This window comes from Homarus americanus, unplaced genomic scaffold (assembly GCF_018991925.1).
Source record: "Homarus americanus isolate GMGI-L3 unplaced genomic scaffold, GMGI_Hamer_2.0 scaffold53233, whole genome shotgun sequence".
Classification (NCBI taxonomy): Eukaryota; Metazoa; Arthropoda; class Malacostraca; order Decapoda; family Nephropidae; genus Homarus; species Homarus americanus.
The window spans coordinates 77,501-97,086 of NW_024751660.1; the positions used below are offsets into that span (position 1 = coordinate 77,501).

At 48.6% G+C, this 19,586-nt stretch overlaps 1 protein-coding gene across 4 annotated transcripts in view; it reads left to right on the forward strand.

Annotated features, from left to right (window-relative positions):
- The window catches only part of LOC121854708 (teneurin-m-like), an 82,153-nt gene that overhangs the window by 9,222 nt on the left and 53,345 nt on the right, over positions 1-19,586 (forward strand). For 2 of the 4 annotated variants that reach the window (XM_042349439.1, XM_042349441.1), the window contains exons 2-3: positions 204-490; positions 2,568-2,787. In XM_042349439.1, the coding sequence (XP_042205373.1) occupies positions 204-490; positions 2,568-2,787 (507 nt within the window). The remainder of the gene's footprint in view (positions 1-203; positions 491-2,567; positions 2,788-19,586) is intronic. The other 2 variants (XM_042349440.1, XM_042349442.1) reach the window with 1 other exon arrangement.

Below are 19,586 nucleotides of genomic sequence, written 5' to 3' on the forward strand. Positions count from 1 at the left end.
TTACCAGTCATCAACCAATCTTACCAGTCATCAACCAATCTTACCAGTCATCAACCAATCTTACCAGTCATCAACCAATCTTACCAGTCATCAACCAATCTTACCAGTCATCAACCAATCTTACCAGTCATCAACCAATCTTACCAGTCATCAACCAATCTTACGAGTCATCAACCAATCTTACGAGTCCTCAATCATTCCAGACCACAAGAATCGTCCTCAGAAGACCATACCACCCGACGGCACCACTTTTAAAATGATGGAACTTGGGGAACAGCTCATGGACGTCATCCCTCCCTATGGCTACTGGAACATGCAGTTTTACCAGTCTGAGTCCGCCTATGTCAGGTTTGATGTGTCCATACCGAGGGGGTCTTCTATAGGCGTGTACGGCCGAAGGAACGCCCTCCCTACCCACACCTCCTATGACTTCCTCCAGGTGCTGTCGGGATACAAGACAGCGTCAGGTCGCACCACCAGAGCCTCCAAGGTGAGTATTAGTTAATGGTTGTTAATGTCACTCTAACAACCATTGCATGTTGATAACCAGTTACAGTTTGTACACGTTGTTTAGAGAGAATGGTTGGGGATTTTCTGATGTATGGAGGAGCACAATTAGTCAATTTGACTCACAATTACTCAGAATTTGACTCAAACACTCAGAATTTGACTCACAATTACTCAAATCTTGACTCACAATCACTCAGAATTTGACTCACAATCATTCAGAACGACTCACAATCACTCAGAATTTGTCCACAATCACTCAGAACGACTCACAATCACTCAGAACGTGGCTCACAATCACTCACTACTCGACTCACATGACTCGTACTCACCCGCTGACACACTCATCTCCTGACACTCACCACCTGACTCACACTTACTCGTTACTTGAGTCCTTGGCAGTATGTTTTACCTGACTCACTCATTCTTGGTATAGCGCACTTGACACATTTATTCACCGAAGAGAGCTGAATCGCCCTCACTCACTCACTCACAATACTCAACCAATTTTCATCCCCAGCTACAGCCAAACTCCTTTTACACAACCTGTTTTTATCACCAGACATAAGTATTCTCCTTTACACAACCCGTTTTCATTGCACCAGACACAACTAAGGGATTAATTCACAAATTATTCAACTCAAATTGTCCTTTCACCTAATAACCATCCACCTCCTTGTTACGTTTTGTCACGCAACACTCACCCATCGTCATCACTATCAACACCGTAATGTACTGTGACCTTGTGTGACCTAGGCTCCCTGACCTGACCTCCTACGATCTCAAGTTTCTCCTGTAAATATTGAAGGTTTATATTCAGTCTGACTCATGTCCTTCAAGTTCATAGCCTCAGTCCAACCAGGAGCTATTACTCTCAAGTTATAACTTCACCTACGTGTATGTGAGTTACTTGAGCGTTACCACAAGACTCAAGGAGCAGGTATATATGCTTCTGGTAGTGTGTGTGTGTGTTAGTTGATCGTATCGTGGTAAGTACAGTCAGTGGAGGAAGAACAATATGTACGTCCCAGTTAACTAGCAATAACACGTTCCTTTGACTGTTATAAGACCCACTTACTAGATCACAGCACTACGTATATCCCAGTCAACACGAACCAGTCAGTCCCTGTCAACTGGTGGCCACATAACCTCCCAGTCAAAAAAAAAAGAAACTGTCAAAACCTTGGGAGTTCACCACAGCCATTCCCGTTCCACCATGTTGCTCGGCGCCGCTGGTGAGGGAGATTGTGGGATTGACATTTCTCACTGCTTTTAAGGGCTTTTAGGACTGGAGGTAAATCGGTAAATGTTGTACCCTGGAGTGAGTGAGAGAGGGGGGAGGGTATACCTATTAGCTAATTTCTTACTTACCTACCTACCCCCCACCTCTCTCTCTGACCACAACACCCAGAAGCGCTACACTTACCCAGGGAATATAAATGGCTGAGATTTAAGAGTGCCACACACAAGATTTAAGTCCGTCAAGTATGTAAATGGTTGAGATTTTCGAATGCACACAACATTTACATAAGAAATACACGAGTCTCCCCTGGTGTCAAGTCTCGTTTTCTCTTCTAAAGGGACGAGGAGGGTGTTGCTACCTTATTTGACCAACCTCACTCATGTTCCTCCTGTTCCACACCTTCCTGCCACCTCCTTTTCTTCTTCTTCTTGTCAGTCATTGTCGTTGATAATATTATTATTATTATTATTGTTGTTGTTGTTGTTGTTGTTGTTGTTGTTGTTGTTGTTGTTGTTGTTGTTGTTGTTGTTATTAATATTATTGTTAATATTCCTCTTCATATTTCTTACATTTTATTCTTTTCTTTATCTTTATTTATAATTCTTTGTTGTACCGTCCTCTCTCTCTCTCTCTCTCTCTCTCTCTCTCTCTCTCTCGGTAAACAATAATATAATTTTATATATTAATCACTACGCGTTTCGAGACATCAGTTGTTTAAGCGTAATAAAGTATCATAGAAAACGCGCTTCGGGGAGCTCGTTTTTTGAAGCGCAGTAATACATCAACAACACACCCCTATCTCTGCCTCCTCTTGCAGGCACCATCACAGCCGCAGACGATGACCAAGTACCTGGAGCAAGGTCACTGGTTCCTCAGCCTCTACAACGACGACGGAGATCCACAGGAGGTGTCGCTGACGGGGGATGTGTCTTCAGAGTTCACGGAGGGGTGTCCTAGAGGGTGTTCAGGCAATGGTGACTGTATCCTCGGGTCCTGCCAGTGTCACCCGAGCTTCGCTGGTCCCGACTGTACCCAGAGTGAGTACCCGAACTACTGTATTCTCTTGTATTTTTTTATTCTGTATTATATTTTATTTGTGACGGGTACAGCGACTTCCTACAGTATCAACGTTACAATAGATTTCTTCTGTATTTTGTGTTAAGGTTTTCGTATATTACAGTTATACAGGTGCACCATTATCCTCACCCCACCTCCCATAACACCGTCTCTGTGAACCCGGAATAAGAGACAGACACACACACGATAAGACACATTACAGCAGCCGACGGGTTATAGCGAGCGATGCATTACAGCGGCTGGGGGTCCAGGAGCAAGTGACAGTGGACCCCAGCTTTCATTTCCCTCACAGCGGGGGTCGGTCGTCGCTCCCAGAGCCCCCCCACCGTCAATGTGTGTATGGTGGTAGCTGGCCAGTCCTTACCTGCCTTAATACTTACCTGGGAGTTGGGTCAGAGGATTTACGGAGTTTTTTGTCTTTTGTAAATGAATGAAAAACAAAAAGTGTGTGTGTGTGTCCATACACATATTCTGTACATAAATGCAACAACATACATACATACTTACATATATACATACATACATACTTACATATATACATACATACATACAAAAATCGAATAGAATACAAGAATAAATCAAGTATTTCGTTCCATTTTAAGCAAATTCGTGTTTTTTGTGTTTTTTTTTTGTGAGTATGACCCGTGTGTAGAAGCCTGCCCCTCCCTGCACTGGTCGCCGGGTTTCTTTCAAAGGGAAATAAATCGAGTTTCTTGTATAGGGAAGGACCCGTTAAAGAGTGGGTGTGGATAGCAGACACTAGTCCTTATTCTACGCCTGAGGCACTTTTCAGTTTAGTCTTTTTTCTATATAGCTGTCGTGAGGTGTTTTGTAGTGGGTGTATGGGTGTATGTATGTATGTAGTGTGTTTGTTAATGTCTCTCTCTCTCTCAGTAAAGTATTATTGTGTCAGGTGATATACATCTGTCACACGTATACTGTATACCTGTGTGTAAGAACGCTGCAGGTAAACCATTAGTACCATTAAAAATACACACCTGTATGTTCACTCGTCAGGTATTTTATCACACTGGAATATTAATATACACAAAAAATACAATAGCCTTTGTGAACTAAAACAAAAATGCATTATTGTATTTGTATTTCTCTAGTCAGTGCTGGAAACATTGACGTGTAAGGTAAGAATACAATACCTTATGTAAACAAACGATACAGGTAAGAATACAATACCTTATGTAAACAAACGATACAGGTAAGAATACAATACCTTATGTAAACAAACGATACAGGTAAGAATACAATACCTTATGTAAACAAACGATACAGGTAAGAATACAATACCTTATGTAAACAAACTATACAGGTGAGAATACAATACCTTATGTAAACAAACGATACAGGTGAGAATACAATACCTTATGTAAACAAACGATACAGGTAAGAATACAATACCTTATGTAAACAAACTATACAGGTGAGAATACAATACCTTATGTAAACAAACGATACAGGTGAGAATACAATACCTTATGTAAACAAACTATACAGGTGAGAATACAATACCTTAAGTAAACAAACGATACAGGTGAGAATACAATACCTTATGTAAACAAACGATACAGGTAAGAATACAATACCGTATGTAAACAAACGATACAGGTAATAATACAATACCTTATGTAAACAAACGATACAGGTAAGAATACAATACCTTATGTAAACAAACGATACAGGTAAGAATACAATACCTTATGTAAACAAACGATACAGGTAAGAATACAATACCTTATGTAAACAAACGATACAGGTAAGAATACAATACCTTATGTAAACAAACGATACAGGTGAGAATACAATACCTTATGTAAATGATGAATACCGGTACAGTGAAACCTCTATATAACGAACTCCTCTCTCCATATAATCCGTTAAATGGGGAGTTCATATCTAATAGGCCCTCGATATAGCGGATTTCCATCTCTGTATAGTTCGTTAAATGGAGGTTAGGTTAGGTTAGGTTAGTGTTACGTTAGCGTTAGATTTGGTTAGGTTAGGTTAGATGTCGTTTGTTGTGGCCGTCATTGAGGTGTGGCTTAAAAGACGTTCCCTAATGGCCTGTGACCCCCGGACCACACGCCCCCGCTTGGGTAGAATACACGCCTTTGGGGGCTTGCTGTGTGGTGGCTGGGGTTTAGCTGGTTGATGACTGCGTGTGCCTCGCTGACACTGAAGCAACCAGAATACATCCAAAATCTAACCAAAACTTGACTTAAACCTAACCAAAACCTTACTAAAACCTTACTAAAACCTAACTAAAATCTGACTCAGACCTAACCAAACCCTAACCAAACCCTGACCAAACCCTGACCAAACCCTAACCAAACCCTGACCAAAACCTATTTTAACCTAATTTGATATGAATTTGCCCAAAGTTTTCAGAGAGGGATTAAATGACGTCATAATGGATAAGGACCAATTAGCGTTCGTCATATCCACATACGCGTGGGTTTTTCTCTTGAGCGACCTCCTCCTTTCACCCCCTCCTCCCTTACCCCTTCCCCCCCATCACCCCCTCTCCCTCCCTCTCACCCTCCTCCTCCTTTCACCCCCTCCTTCCTCCTTCCTCCCTCCCTCCTACCCTGTTTCGAGTCATCACTCCTGAGTCACTCCAGTCACCCAGTTTAGGACTTAGGAGAGAGAGAGAGAGAGAGAGAGAGAGAGAGAGAGAGAGAGAGAGAGAGAGATTTGAGTTAAAACACCTGGTTAATGGACGAAGAATATTTACTCTGTATTTCTTTAACTGTGGCGGCTAATCATCTCCAGGTGAACGAATACCTTCTCCCACCTTGTTAGTATATAGTGGCCACCTGCCTTGTGTTTACCTGTGTAGTGGGATCCCTGTGTATTGATCGCCTCTTCTTGCAGTAATGACCTACACTTTGTCATGTCAGTTCCTCACCCCACTTGCAATATTGTGTGAGTCGTTTGATGTTGCGCCGCGTGTATTGTAAGTTACTGTCCTTAGGTGTCTTGTCGAGCAGAGTGTATCCAGGACTGTCACTTGTCTAGATACTTCCCGACACTTCCCGATACTTCCCGACACTTCCCGATACTTCCCGACACTGGATCCACCCCTTCAGTATCGATGTTATGTATCAGGGGTCAGGAGGAAGCAGGAAGTGGTGGTGGTACCTCATAACGGTTAGACTATGAGGTTAGGAGTCATGAGGTTGAGTTTTGGACAGTAAGAGGGTGGGGTTAGGGGGGGTAGGGGGAAGGGTAGGTGAAGGGGTAACAGAAAAGAAGAGGGTAGGTGGAGGGGTGAAGGAGGTTGTTCATCATGGTAGGTGGGGGGCGTCTCAGGTTCTCCGACACTATAATGAAGACAGGTTATGACGCCTCGTGTGTCACCTGGGCTGACTGGCTGCACTACAAACGAATATTTGATTGTGACTTCAACTTCAGTGTGAATTATCCTGGGCGGTGTAACGTGGTGCCGCTCCTACTGACATGATTTATGGACGAGCTTGGGAATTTTCTTTAGAGGTCCTGATGTGGTTGTGTTGTGTTGCGTGTGTTGTGAATGTGGTGTTGTCAGGTGTTGTGAATGGGGTGTTGTTAATGTGGTGTTGACAGTTGTTGCGTGTGTTGTGAATGGTGTTGCAGGTCAAGTGAGGTCTTAGTAGGAATCAAACTGACCTGACCTGACCTGGTAAAGGCAACTAGGCTTGACAGATACTCTCCTCTCTCACCCACAGGTACCTCCCTCCCTCACCCACAGGTACCTCCCTCCCTCACCTACAGGTACCTCCCTCCCTCACCCACAGGTACCTCCCTCCCTCACCTACAGGTACCTCCCTCCCTCACCTACGGTACCTCCCTCCCTCACCTACAGGTACCTCCCTCCCTCACTTCCATGGTAATTTCTCCTCACCTACGGTACCTCCCTCCCTCACCTACGGTACCTCCCTCCCTCACCTACGGTACCTCCCTCACCTATGGTACCTCCCACATTAATATTACGTATGACCGTTTTTGTCATCGTTTATCAAGCTGTCTCCTTTGTCTCCTCCCGTGTTGGTGAATCATTTAGTTACGTCGTGTTGTTGTGATTTGTGTTTGTTTGTTTGGTGGTTTATTTTTGTTTGTTTATTTTTGTTTGTTTGTTTTTGTATTTGTTTATTTTTTGTTTGTGTTTTTTTTTGTTCGATTGTGTGTTTATTTTTGTGTTTGTTTATTTTTGTTTGTTTTTGTTTGTTTTTGTATTTGTTTATTTTTTGTTTGTGTTTTTTTTGTTCGATTGTGTGTGTGTTTGTTTTTGTGTTTGTACCTGACGTTACAGTTTGGGGAAGTGAAGGCGGTAGATTACAGTACCGGCCATACTGCCTCATTGTGTACCGAAGGCTCAGTATACTGTATACTGAGTGGACAGTATTATAAACACGTTCACCTAATAACCTAAATTACTACTTCACCTAAATGAGTGTGTAATGTATGTTAATTATTTATTATTATTCATTAACCAAAAATATTGCCCCTTTTTAACATGACGTGTACTTTAATAATTACTGTTTATGCTTTATTACGTGTCGTTCAGTGTGTGTGTGTGTGTGTGTGTGTGTGTGTGTGTGTGTGTGTGTGTGTGTGTGTGTGTGTGTGTGTGTGTGTGTGTGTGTGTGTGTGTGTGTGTGTGTGTGTGTGTGTGTGTGTGTGTGTGTGTGTGTGTGTGTGTGTGTGTGTGTGTGTGTGTGTGTGTGTGTGTGTGTGTGTGTGTGTGTGTGTGTGTGTGTGTGTGTGTGTGTGTGTGTGTGTGTGTGTGATAAGCGCCTACTGACACTATCAACATGGTGTGGCAACTCGGTGATGACAGACAGACAGACAAATACAGTGTATTGGTTCAGAAGACTCGTGTCGCTGTGACTGATAGCGGCTGTACGTCAGGGTAGGTGGGGTTAGCTTAGGTTTTTGAGCGAAGTGTAATTATAATAGTGATGGTGGTGTTGCCGCAGTATTTAACAATGGAAGTACACCCCCACCACACAACCACACCCCCACCACACAACCACACCCCCACCATACAACCACACTCCCGCCACACCACCACTACGGTTATGAAGGGTGAGGCTGGTTGGCCACGTTAGGTAACGTAGTTAACCAGTTCGAGGCGCCCACCTCCTGCGCTATAGCTACGTTTTTTTTTCATTCTCTGGTACTTGCAGTAACAGTTGCTGCAACTTATCACTTTGGCTGTGCTGTCGTTCTGTTTACTTCGCTGGTATCCACCTTCCCTGTTGTGTTCTGAGCTATCATGTGGTCAGTGAGGGCTGCCGTGAGCTTAACTCAGTTTTGATGTTCGGTGGCAGAAATCTCCTCTGGATTGGCCAATCTCATTCCTCCCAGTCTCGGTGGTAGTACAAGGAGTGATCTTTCTGCTGGGGTTTAGTGAAGATGTTTCACCAATTGTGGAATAAAATTGACGCTGATAGCTTCTTCCAGAGGGTGGAGGAGGGGTCCATTATCAGGGATAGTGCGCATCAGGTAGTTCCAGCGATGCTTGACTCCATGGGTGAATGCCTCAAAAGCCGCATGTGGCTCTGTGTTAGCAATATCGGAAAGCTTGGATTTTCCTGGCCCACTCGTTCACCTTTCCCGTTACGTACTCGGCCTTGAAGTCCGTCGTGCCGATTACTGCACCTAGGTGTCTTTGGCCATCCTTTGTTATTTTGACCTCACTTCCACCGAACACCTCCATTGCCCGTTCATAATGTTCTGGCTTCACAATGAGGAAGGAGTTGCTGGCGTTTGGGTGGTACCCTATTTGTGGACCATTTGATGTTACCAGGTCCCACCACTTTTTGAAGTCCTCCACTTTTCCTGCTTCTATAAGGTCATCAGCATACGCCACTTGCTTGACCTCGGTTGTTACAAATTTTATTGTGTGTTGGAGCACTGATAGGCCTATTGCGTACATTGCCATTGCAACAGGGTCCCCCTGTGTTGTTCCCTCAGTTGACTGTGTGATGGTATCAACTCTTAGAGCCTTGTTGTTTACTATATAGAGGTCTGATGGATTCCTATAGGAGTTTTCAACATACATTGTAAAGCTGCTACTACTAACAATAATAATAATAATCTGTACCTTGATTCTCGCTTCTGGCTTTATTATTATTATTATTATTATTATTATTATTGTTATTATTATTATTATTATTATTATTATTTTTTTTTTTTTTTTTTTTTTTTATCATCATCATTATTATTACCGTTGCGTCTGTCCTTCCATAAGTAATATATTATAATACATTTCTGGATACCCAATTATTAAATTTTACAGTGTGCTGATATATATTTAATTATTTGTGTAATGTCCGGGTCATTAATTAATCATATGAGTAATGATTTTTAAATACCTGTTTGATTATTAATTAATTATAAATACCTGTTTAGTATAATTTCACTATCTATTTAATTATTGGGTAATTTATTTCGTAATTAAGTGATCAATCGACTTCACAAAGTAGGTATAATTAGGTGGTAGCTCTTGAGCCCTTCTTGCCCTGGCTTAATTAATCCGCCCGTATAAGGAGTCCAGATTAAACTTGACCTGACCTGAGTGTGGCGGCCGTGACGTCATCACCCCCCTGGGAAACGATACTCTGCCCCCCCCCTCCCCCCACTCCCCCCCTCCTCACAGCTCCTGTAATGAAGCTGTAACGAGACACACGTTTAGTTAGTTAAGTTAGTGGGTAAAGCAGTCCTCTGATTGGTCACCCGGGGATATTACGTCATTGACTAAAGCCGTCATCTGATTGGCTCTTGGTAAACTAGGCTCTTGTGACACAATTCTCTCTCTCTCTCCTATACATAATTACTCTACAGGTCACCTTATTGATCATCTCCTGCCAGCCTCGTTATTGCATGCAACAACCATGAGCCCAGGTAGCAGGTGTCTGGTGGTTATATGAGCCTCCAGCCTCCCTCCAGCCTCCACCCCCCAGCCTCCACCCCCTCCAGCTCCACCCTCAGCCTCCACCCCCAGCCTCCACCCTCCAGCCTCCACCTCAGCCTCCACCCCCAGCCCACCTCCAGCCTCCACCCTCCAGCCTCCACCCTCAGCCTCCACCCCCCTGTCTCCCAACGAGGATGGAATGGCCCTGGGAAGTGATTGAGGCTTTGGTAGGCGTGGTTTAGAGGTGTTGGGGTGGTTTAGAGTGTTGGAGGCGTGGTTTAGGGGTTTAGAGGTGTTGGAAGGGTACCCACACCCACACCTCCACCACCTCCATCACCACCACCACCTCCACCTCCATCACCACCACCTCCATCACCACCACCACCACCACCACCACCACCATCACCATCACCACCACCACCACCACCACCACCACCTCCTCCATCACCACCACCACCACCACCACCACCTCCATCCACCACCACCTCCATCACCTCCATCACCACCACCCTCCACCACCACCACCACCACCTCCACTCCACCACCACCCCACCACCTCCATCACCACCACCCACCACCACCACCACCTCCATCACCACCACCATCACCACCACACCCACCACCACCACACCACCACCACCACCACCACCACCACCACCACCACCACCACCCCACCACCACCACCACCACCCCACCACCACCACCTCCATCACCACCACCACCACCACCACCCACCACCACCCACCACCCACCACCACCACCCACCACACCACCACCACCACCACCTCCATCACCACCACCACCACCCATCACCACCTCACCACCACCATCACCACCATCACCACCACCACCACCACCTCCACCACCACCACCACCACCTACCACCACCACCACCCCACCTCCACCACCACCACCACCACCTCACCACCACCACCACCACCTCACCACCACCACCACACCACCACCTCCACCACCACCATCACCACCACCACACCTCCACCATCACCACCGCTGCCTCACCATCACCAACTGATTATCTCAAACACCAATAGCAGTGTTTGCTCTTGTGTGGAGGTTAGCACACGGTCCTCACAAGCTACAGGTCCTGGGCTCGATTCCCAGTCTGGATGATTAGACACCCCAGCTGGTTTAGGTTTCGTGTTAGGACTTAGGGTAGTTAATCTGTCTTCTAATGATTAGGTTCCTGAATGTTAATCGGATTCGCGGATAAGGATAATGATTAGCCAGTGCAGTAAACGAGCTGTCCGGGTTTTCCTTCCCCTGACACCGGGTTAAAAGGCCTCACTAATCAAAGGTCTCGGTGCTATTTTGGCTTCATGATTATGGTTTATGGATTAGCCAATCATTGACTACCGAATGCAAACAAGGTTGTGTGGTGATTCAACGGTGTCTGGGCCAATTATCGCTACTCGTCTGGGAACTTTTGACAGGTAATTGGATCTGACCGGTGCTGGACCTATCGAGCTGATTAGGCAGGTGTAATTGACGGCGATTGGGTTATTTGCACAGGTAACCACTTAGGATGTCACGTCACGTTAAGGTTGGGGTACACTTAGCTCTCTCTCTCTCTCTCTCTCTCTCTCTCTCTCCAGCCACTGCCAATTGTAACGACTTTTCCTTATTTAATAAGTATCAATATGCTAATTAGCTTTTTTTAATAACTGGATCAGAATATTAAATGAAAATTATATAAACTCGATAATTTAAATCTATAACATTTCAGGTAATTTCTCCCCAGACCCCCCCAAAAAAAATGGCCAGACAATAAATGGCCATAAGCAATAAATATCGAAACAATGAATGGCCATAAGCAATAAATATTGAACGCCAAAACAAAAATGATCGCCCTCCGGAAACAAATAAACATTACTCTTCAATTAACGAGAAACAAATTATTTTATTCTGACAAATTATTTACTGTAAAAAAAAAAACCCACGATAAAAAACTGTGTCGCGATGGATGGATTGGTGATTAGCGGTGATTAGTTATGATTGGTGATTGTGGTGATTAGATATGATTGGTGATTAGCGGTGATTAGTTATGATTGGTGGATTAGTGATTAGCGGTGATTAGATGTGATTGGTGATTTGCGGTGATTAGATATGATTGGTGGATTGTAATTGGTGATTAGCGGTGATAAAACATTATTGGTGATTAACGATGACTAGATATGATTGGTGATTGATAATGAATAACGAACTAGAGACAGCCATTAATCAGACAGTTCCCAATACTTTGCTTAATTAGGAAATAAGAATCATTAGCTGCGGCCTGAGAACCTCCCCCTGCGGCCTGACTCCTCCCCTGCGGCCTGACTCCTCCCCTGCGGCCTGGCTCCTCCCCTGCGGCCTGACTCCTCCCCTGCGGCCTGACTCCTCCCCTGCGGCTGACTCCTCCCCCTGCGGCCCTGACTCCTCCCCCTGCGGCCTGGCTCCTCCCCTGCGGCCTGACTCCTCCCCCTGCGGCCTGACTCCTCCCCCTGCGGCCTCCTCCCCTGCGGCCTGCTCCTCCCCCTGCGGCCTGCTCCTCCCGGCCTGACTCCTCCCCTGCGGCCTGACTCCTCCCCCCTGCGGCCTGACTCCTCCCCTGCAGCTGACTCCTCCTCCCCCTGCGGCCTGGCTCCTCCCCCTGCGGCCTGACTCCTCCCCCCGGCCTGACTCCTCCCCCTGCGGCCTGACTCCTCCCCTGCGGCCTAGCTCCTCCCCCTGCGGCCTGACTCCTCCCCCTGCGGCCTGACTCCTCCCCCTGCAGCCTGACTCCTCCCCCTGCGGCCTGAGCTCCTCCCCCCTGCGGCTGACTCCTCCCCCTGCGGCTCCTCCCCCCCTGCAGCTCCTCCCCCCTGCGCCTGGCTCTCCTCCCCCTGCAGCCTGACTCCTCCCCTGCGGCCTGACTCCTCCCCCTGCGGCCTGCTCCTCCCCCCTGCGGCCTGACTCCTCCCCCTGCGGCCTGACTCCTCCCCCCTGCGGCCAGCTCCTCCCCTGCAGCCTGACTCCTCCCCTGCAGCCTGACTCCTCCCCTGCGGCCTGGCTCCTCCCCTGCAGCTTGCTCCTCCCCCCGGCCTGACTCCTCCCCTGCGGCTCCTCCCCCCTGCGGCCTGACTCCTCCCCTGCAGCTGGCTCCTCCCCCCGGCCTGACTCCTCCCCCTGCGGCCTGACTCCTCCCCCTGCCTTGTCCTCCCCCTGCGGCCTGACTCCTCCCCCTGCGGCCTGTCCTCCCCTGCAGCTGGCTCCTCCCCTGCCTGGCTCCTCCCCCTGGCCTGACTCCTCCCCTGCGGCCTGACTCCTCCCCCTGCGGCCTGACTCCTCCCCTGCAGCCAGCTCCTCCCCTGCGCTGGCTCCTCCCCCCCCCTGCGGCCTGGCTCCTCCCCCTGCAGCCTGAGCTCCCTCCCCCTGCGGCCTGAGCTCCTCCCCCTGCGGCTGCTCTCCTCCCCCTGCGGCCTGACTCCTCCCCCTGCGGCCTGACTCCTCCCCCTGCGGCCTGACTCCTCCCCTGCGGCCTGACTCCTCCCCCTGCGGCCTGACTCCTCCCCTGCGGCCTGACTCCTCCCCTGCGGCCTGACTCCTCCCCCTGCGGCCTGACTCCTCCCCCCTGCGGCCTGACTCCTCCCCCCTGCGGCCTGACTCCCCCCCCTGCGGCCTGACTCCTCCCCTGCGGCCTGACTCCTCCCCCTGCGGCCTGGCTCCTCCCCTGCGGCTGACTCCTCCCCTGCGGCCTGACTCTCTCCCCTGCGGCCTGACTCCTCCCCCTGCGGCCTGACTCCTCCCCTGCGGCCTGACTCCTCCCCCTGCAGCCCTAGCTCCTCCCCTGCGGCCTGACTCTCCTCCCCCTGCTAGCTCCTCCCCCCTGGGCCTGACTCTCCCCTGCGGCCTGACTCCTCCCCTGCGGCCTGACTCCTCCCCCCCGGCCTGACTCCCCTGCAGCTTCGCTCCTCCCCCTGCAGCCTGGCTCCTCCCTGCGCGCTCCCTCCCCTGCGGCCGCTCCTCCCCCCCTGCCTGACTCCTCCCCCCTGCGGCCTGACTCCTCCCCCTGCGGCTGGCTCCTCCCCTGCGGCTAGCTCCTCCCCTGCAGCCTGACTCCTCCCCTGCGGCCTGACTCCTCCCCCTGGCCTGACTCCTCCTGCGGCCTGACTCCTCCCCTGCGGCCTGTCCTCCCCCTGCGGCCTGACTCCTCCCCCTGCGGCCTGACTCCTCCCCCCCCTGCGGCCTGATTCCTCCCCCCTGCGGCCTGACTCCTCCCCCTGCGGCCTGACTCCTCCCCCCCTGCGGCCTGACCCTCTCCCCCTGCGGCCTGGACTCCCTCCCCCTGGGGCCTGACTCTCCCCCTGCGGCCTGGAACGTGTGGCTAGTGAGCGTTTGTCATCCAGGCTGGACGTTCCATGAGGGTTTATAGGAGAGGACACCACTCACCCTCTAGGACACCATCACCCTCTAGGACACCATCACCCTCTAGGACACCACTCACCCTCTAGGACACCATCACCATCTAGGACACCATCACCCTCAGGACACCATCACCCCCAGGACACCATCACCCTCAGGACACCATCACCTCAGGACACCATCACCCCCAGGGCACCATCCCCATGACACCATCACCCTCTAGGACACCATCACCCCCAGGACACCATCACCCTCAGGACACCATCACCTCTAGACACCATCGCCATCTAGGACACCATCACCATCTGACACCATCACTCTTGGACACCATCACCCTCTAGGACAGCATCACCCCCAGGACAGCACTCACCCCAGGACAGCACTCACACCCCAGGACACCATCCCCTCTAGGACACCATCACCCTCCCAGGGCACCACACTCCTGACACCACCTCTAGGACACCATCACCTTGGAGCTCATCACCTTGACACCACTCACCCCCAGGTCAACCACCCCAGGACACCCATCAACTCTCCAGACACCATCCACCTCCAGGATCAACCATCACCTTGACACCACCTTGAACACCACTAACTCTTGACACCATCACCTGGACACCATCATCCTGTGACACCATCACTTTGACACCATCACCTTGGACACCACTTTGACCCTGACTACCTAGGCACACCATCACTTAGGACACCCAGCTAGTGGGTCTTGTCTCAGCCAGCTACTTCTAGCTGAATCGTCCCTTGCATATGTTCATCTACAAAATGCAAGTCACTTTGTCTCTGCCTGCCAACCAATGACCTAGAGAGAGAGACTGCTTGGCTACACCATGTGTGCTGGTAGAGGGACAATTGGCTGTGAGTTCGCCTGCAAGATTGGTCGAGATTGAGTAAGATTAGGATGTAAGATTGGATAAAGTGAGACAAGCATGGGAGATTATAATTCTCCACATGTTGATCCCGTGTGTCTATAGCCAGGGTTTTGTGGTGTTCGACTCCACTAATGGGACCTATGGTGGCCTATCCGCTTACATGATGGCTCTTTAATGTGGCAAGGGGTGTGGGAGATAATGGTTAATGATGCTGGATGATGGTAGTAATGGCAGTTGTAATGGTGTTGTGATAACGGTTATAATAGTTTATGAATAGTTCTAATTGATATTAAATGATTTATAATTGCAAGTAATAAAAATGGTAATAATGGTAAATATTAATAGTTTTAATGGTGGTTGTAAGAGGAGTGTCTGTATCCTAAGTCACCCCTTTGTTTACCATGTATCCGTTTCATATATGTTTACCAAAGTGTCAAGATCCAAGATGGCCGCCAATGTAAACAAGGAGACTGGTGGCGTCGACTAATTTGATTTTATGTAACAAATACAGTGATATGGGCCGTTCCTTCGCTAGTGTCGTCTTCTGGTAGTTGTGTTTTTTTTCTTTAGTAATATGCACGCTCTGTTCTTGTCGTTCTCGTTCCTCCTGTGTGCAGCCTTGAGAGTCAGGTTACGATGACATGCGGCCAAGGGATCGAATATCCTGTTAACAAAGAAGGCTCGATGTCTCCTCCTCCAGAATCCTCGAGCACTGACGTCCACACAGGCTTCGTTAGTTGTGTCGACAGTCCGGTGAAGGAAACGCTCTCTATCCAGTGGTAGAGTGTGATGTTCCTTCGTTATGCCTCATGCAAACGATACCCACCATCTTGCACCTCATGGGCAGATAATACCTTCCACTGGCCAACCATACCTTCCACTGGCCAACCATACCTTCCACTGGCCAACCATACCTTCCACTGGCCAACCATACCTTCCACTGGCCAACCATACCTTCCACTGGCCAACCATACCTTCCACTGGCCAACCATACCTTTGAGTAATGTCATCTATAAATTCTAGTGTATTAAAACTGAAGCCCTTTGCTCTTATCGGTAAATTTGTTAACCAGTTTGAGGCGGCCACCTCCTGTGCGACCTCTTCACGATCTCTGACAGTTGTTTTACGCACTGGGTCTCTTGCCGTTCTGTCGTAATCTAACGTCAAATTTGGCGTCGTTCGTTGGTGTCTTAAGTCACTTGTGGCATTTTGACCTACTAATTTATGTGCTCTGTGAGGGCTGCCGTGAGCTTGACAGAATTCTGGTGTTCAGTGGCAGAAAATTCTACAACTCCTTTGGTTATTATTATTATTACAACTACTACTACTATTATTACTACTATTATCACCATGATACAACAGTGGGGTAACTTGCCTATCAGCAGAAGCTACCCCATGTACCAGTGGGTGACGTCTTAATAATGGTTAACGAGGGTAGTGGTAGTTGGCCCCTACTGTGTGCTGGTCCATCATTAACCAGCAGGGGGGAGGGGAAGACAGCAGTCCCCACCTCCTCTACCTACTTCTTCTTCCCTTTCTCCCTCCTCTAGTCTCCTGCTCTTCAACTTCAGCTCTACTCCTCCACCTCCCTTCCACCCTCCCTCCTCCACCTCCTGGCCTCCTCCTCCACCCCTCCTCCCTCCCTCCTCCACCCTCCTCCCTCCTCCTCCACCTCCCTCCTCCCTCCTCCTCCACCCCCTCCTCCCTCCCTCCTCCACCCTCCTCCTACTCCACCCTCCCTCCTCATCTCTAATGTCACTATTGTCATCCTGTTGATTGACTGATTGCGCATACGCGCTCATATAACGATGCATCCCGGATTATGGTTATAAGGTATACTCTCTCTCTCTCTCTTGCCAATCACATCATGGTTACCGGATTATCGATATCCTGTGCTTGGAAAAAATGTCTCTCTCTCTCTCTTCTCTTCTTTCTCTCTAAGGCTGATGCAGCATATTGAGAGAGAGAGAAGATGGCCCGGACATTTTAAAACTACTCGTCGGGTCTAATGGCCTTTTAATTAACACACACACACACACACACGCACGCACGCACAAAAGCGCGCGCGCGCAATATATGTACCAAATAATTCTCGGAAATAATCCGCTTATTTTTATTATTATTATTATTATTATTATTATTATTATTATTATTATTATTATTATTATTATTATTATTATTATTATTATTATTATTATTATTATTATTATCTCCCTCTATCTTCCTCCGTCCTCCTCCTCTTCTATCTTCCCCTTTGTCTTCCCCCTTCGGTTCCTCTATCTTCCTCTACCTTCCTCCTCGTCTTTCTCCGTCCTCCTCATCTTCCTTCGCTCCCTCTATCTCCCCCTCCCTTCCCTTTGTCTCCCCCCCCTCCCCTTCCTTGTCTCCCCCCTCCTTCCCTTTGTCTCCCTCCCTTCCCTTTGTCTCCCCCTCCCTTTCATCTTCTCCCCTTGGTTTCTAATTTAAATGCAGACCATTATTACGACCATTCCGGCAGGTTTAAAGCATCTTCACGGTGAAGTTATACAGTCTGGGTCGACGCCAGGTTATTATTATTCCTTGGCGAAATTTTTAAACATTTTGTCGGGAGTAAAAATTCACAGAAAACGGTTCACGGTGTAACTTATATAATTCAGTTTTATTTACATATTCATTTTGCTTTGCGGTTGTACGAGGGAATAATGTTGTTTTGTGTGTGTGTGTGTTTGTGTGTCGAGGTGGTGTTTTGTTTGTTTGTTTAGAGTTTTTTTGTTTGTTTTGTGTGTTTGTATGTTGAGGTAATATTGGTGTTTGTGTGGAAGTAATAGTGGTGTTTGTGTAGACGTATATAGTGGTGTTTGTGTTTGTATATAGTGGTGTTTGTTGTTTGTGTGTTTTTGTTGTATTTGAGGATGTAGTTATAATAGAATTGGATATTAATAGCGAAAATGTATTCCAACTGTCGCACTGTTTCTAGTTTCTTAATCTCTCTTTCTCTCTCACACACACACACACACACACACACACACACACACACACACACACACACACACACCCTCCAGTTTATAATGCTTGGGTGTATTTAATTATTTGCATTATGTTTTAACTGGTGTGTGTGTGTGTGTGTGTGTGTGTGTGTATGTGTGTGTGTGTGTGTATGTGTGTGCGTGTGTGTATCGTCTAGGAACGCTTTTCACAGGTATATTTCGTCCTGCTTTAATTATCTCACCTGAGGAACAGCCCCAGGTAATGGAGAGAGAGAGAGAGAGAGAGAGAGAGAGAGAGAGAGAGAGAGAGAGAGAGAGAGTCTTTACCTTTCATTAAAACTTAGTCAGCACGGGCAATCAGCAGCGCCTGGCACACACACCTACAGCAACTACTCCCAGGCGAGTGTTTGACCACCTTTCTGCCTACACTGGCGGTTGTCGTATGTACGCCGGCCGGTCCCTCCCGTCGCCCTCTCTCGTGTGTTACGTCTCTACCTCCTCCATCATCCATCTCCTCCCTCCCATAATTCATCACTTTATCTCTTAATTCCTCCTTCGTAATTGGTGATTACCGAGGATAAAAATGGGAAGAGACGTTGTGTAAAAATAGGAATTACTTATTAGGTTGAGTCGTGTAGAGGAGTGGGTAAAAATGGCTGTAACCCATGCTCTTACCTGACCCACGGCGTGACGTGCACCTGACCTGACCTTACCTAACCTAACCTAACCTAACCTAACCTAACCTATCCTAACCTACCCCTGACCTGATCTAACCTAACCTAACCTAACGGAATCCACAATTTTAGGATGAGTATGTGGGTCCTTCATCCATCCTTCCGCCTCTCCCTCACCTCCTTCCGTCTTCCCTTCCCCATTACCTCCTCCTCCTTCCACTCTCCCTAACCCCTTCCCTCTCCTCCCTCACTTCTCCCTACCTGCTTCCTCACTCTTCCCTTCCTCCTTGCATCTTTTTTCCGTCTTCCTCCCCTCCCAATCTCTCCTCTCTCCCTCTACTCCCTCCTCCTTACCCCACCCCCCCCTTCCTTCCTACCCTCCCTTCCTCCCTCCCTTTCTCCTTCCTTCCTCCCTCCCTCCCTTCCAACCCCTCCCCACTCCCTTCCTTCCTTCCCACCCCCTCCTTCCTACCCTCCCTTCCTACCCTCTGTCCTACCCTCCCGTCCTACCTCCCTCCCTACCCTCCTTCCAACTCCCTCCCCTTTCACATCTTCCCTTTCTACCCCTTCCCTTCCTACCCCCTTCCCTTCCTAACCCACTCCTTGCTCCCCCTCCCTTCCTACACCCCTCCCTTCTCACTCCTTCCCTTCCTACCCCCCTCCCTTCCTTCCCTACCCCCTCCTTCCCACCCCTCCTTCCTACCCCCTCCCCTTCCTTCCCCCTTCCTTCCCCCCTACCCTCCTTCCTACCCCCTCATTCCCTTCCTTCCCCCTTTAATCCCCCTTTCTCCCGGGCAGTACCAGGGGGCATCACGCTGGGTAGATTTGTCAATTTCGAGGATCAGTGGGCGGGCGTGGTTCAGGGCGTGTGCAGAGATAGGCGTAGTTGAGGGCGTGTGCAGAGATGGGCGTGTGTGAGTGAGG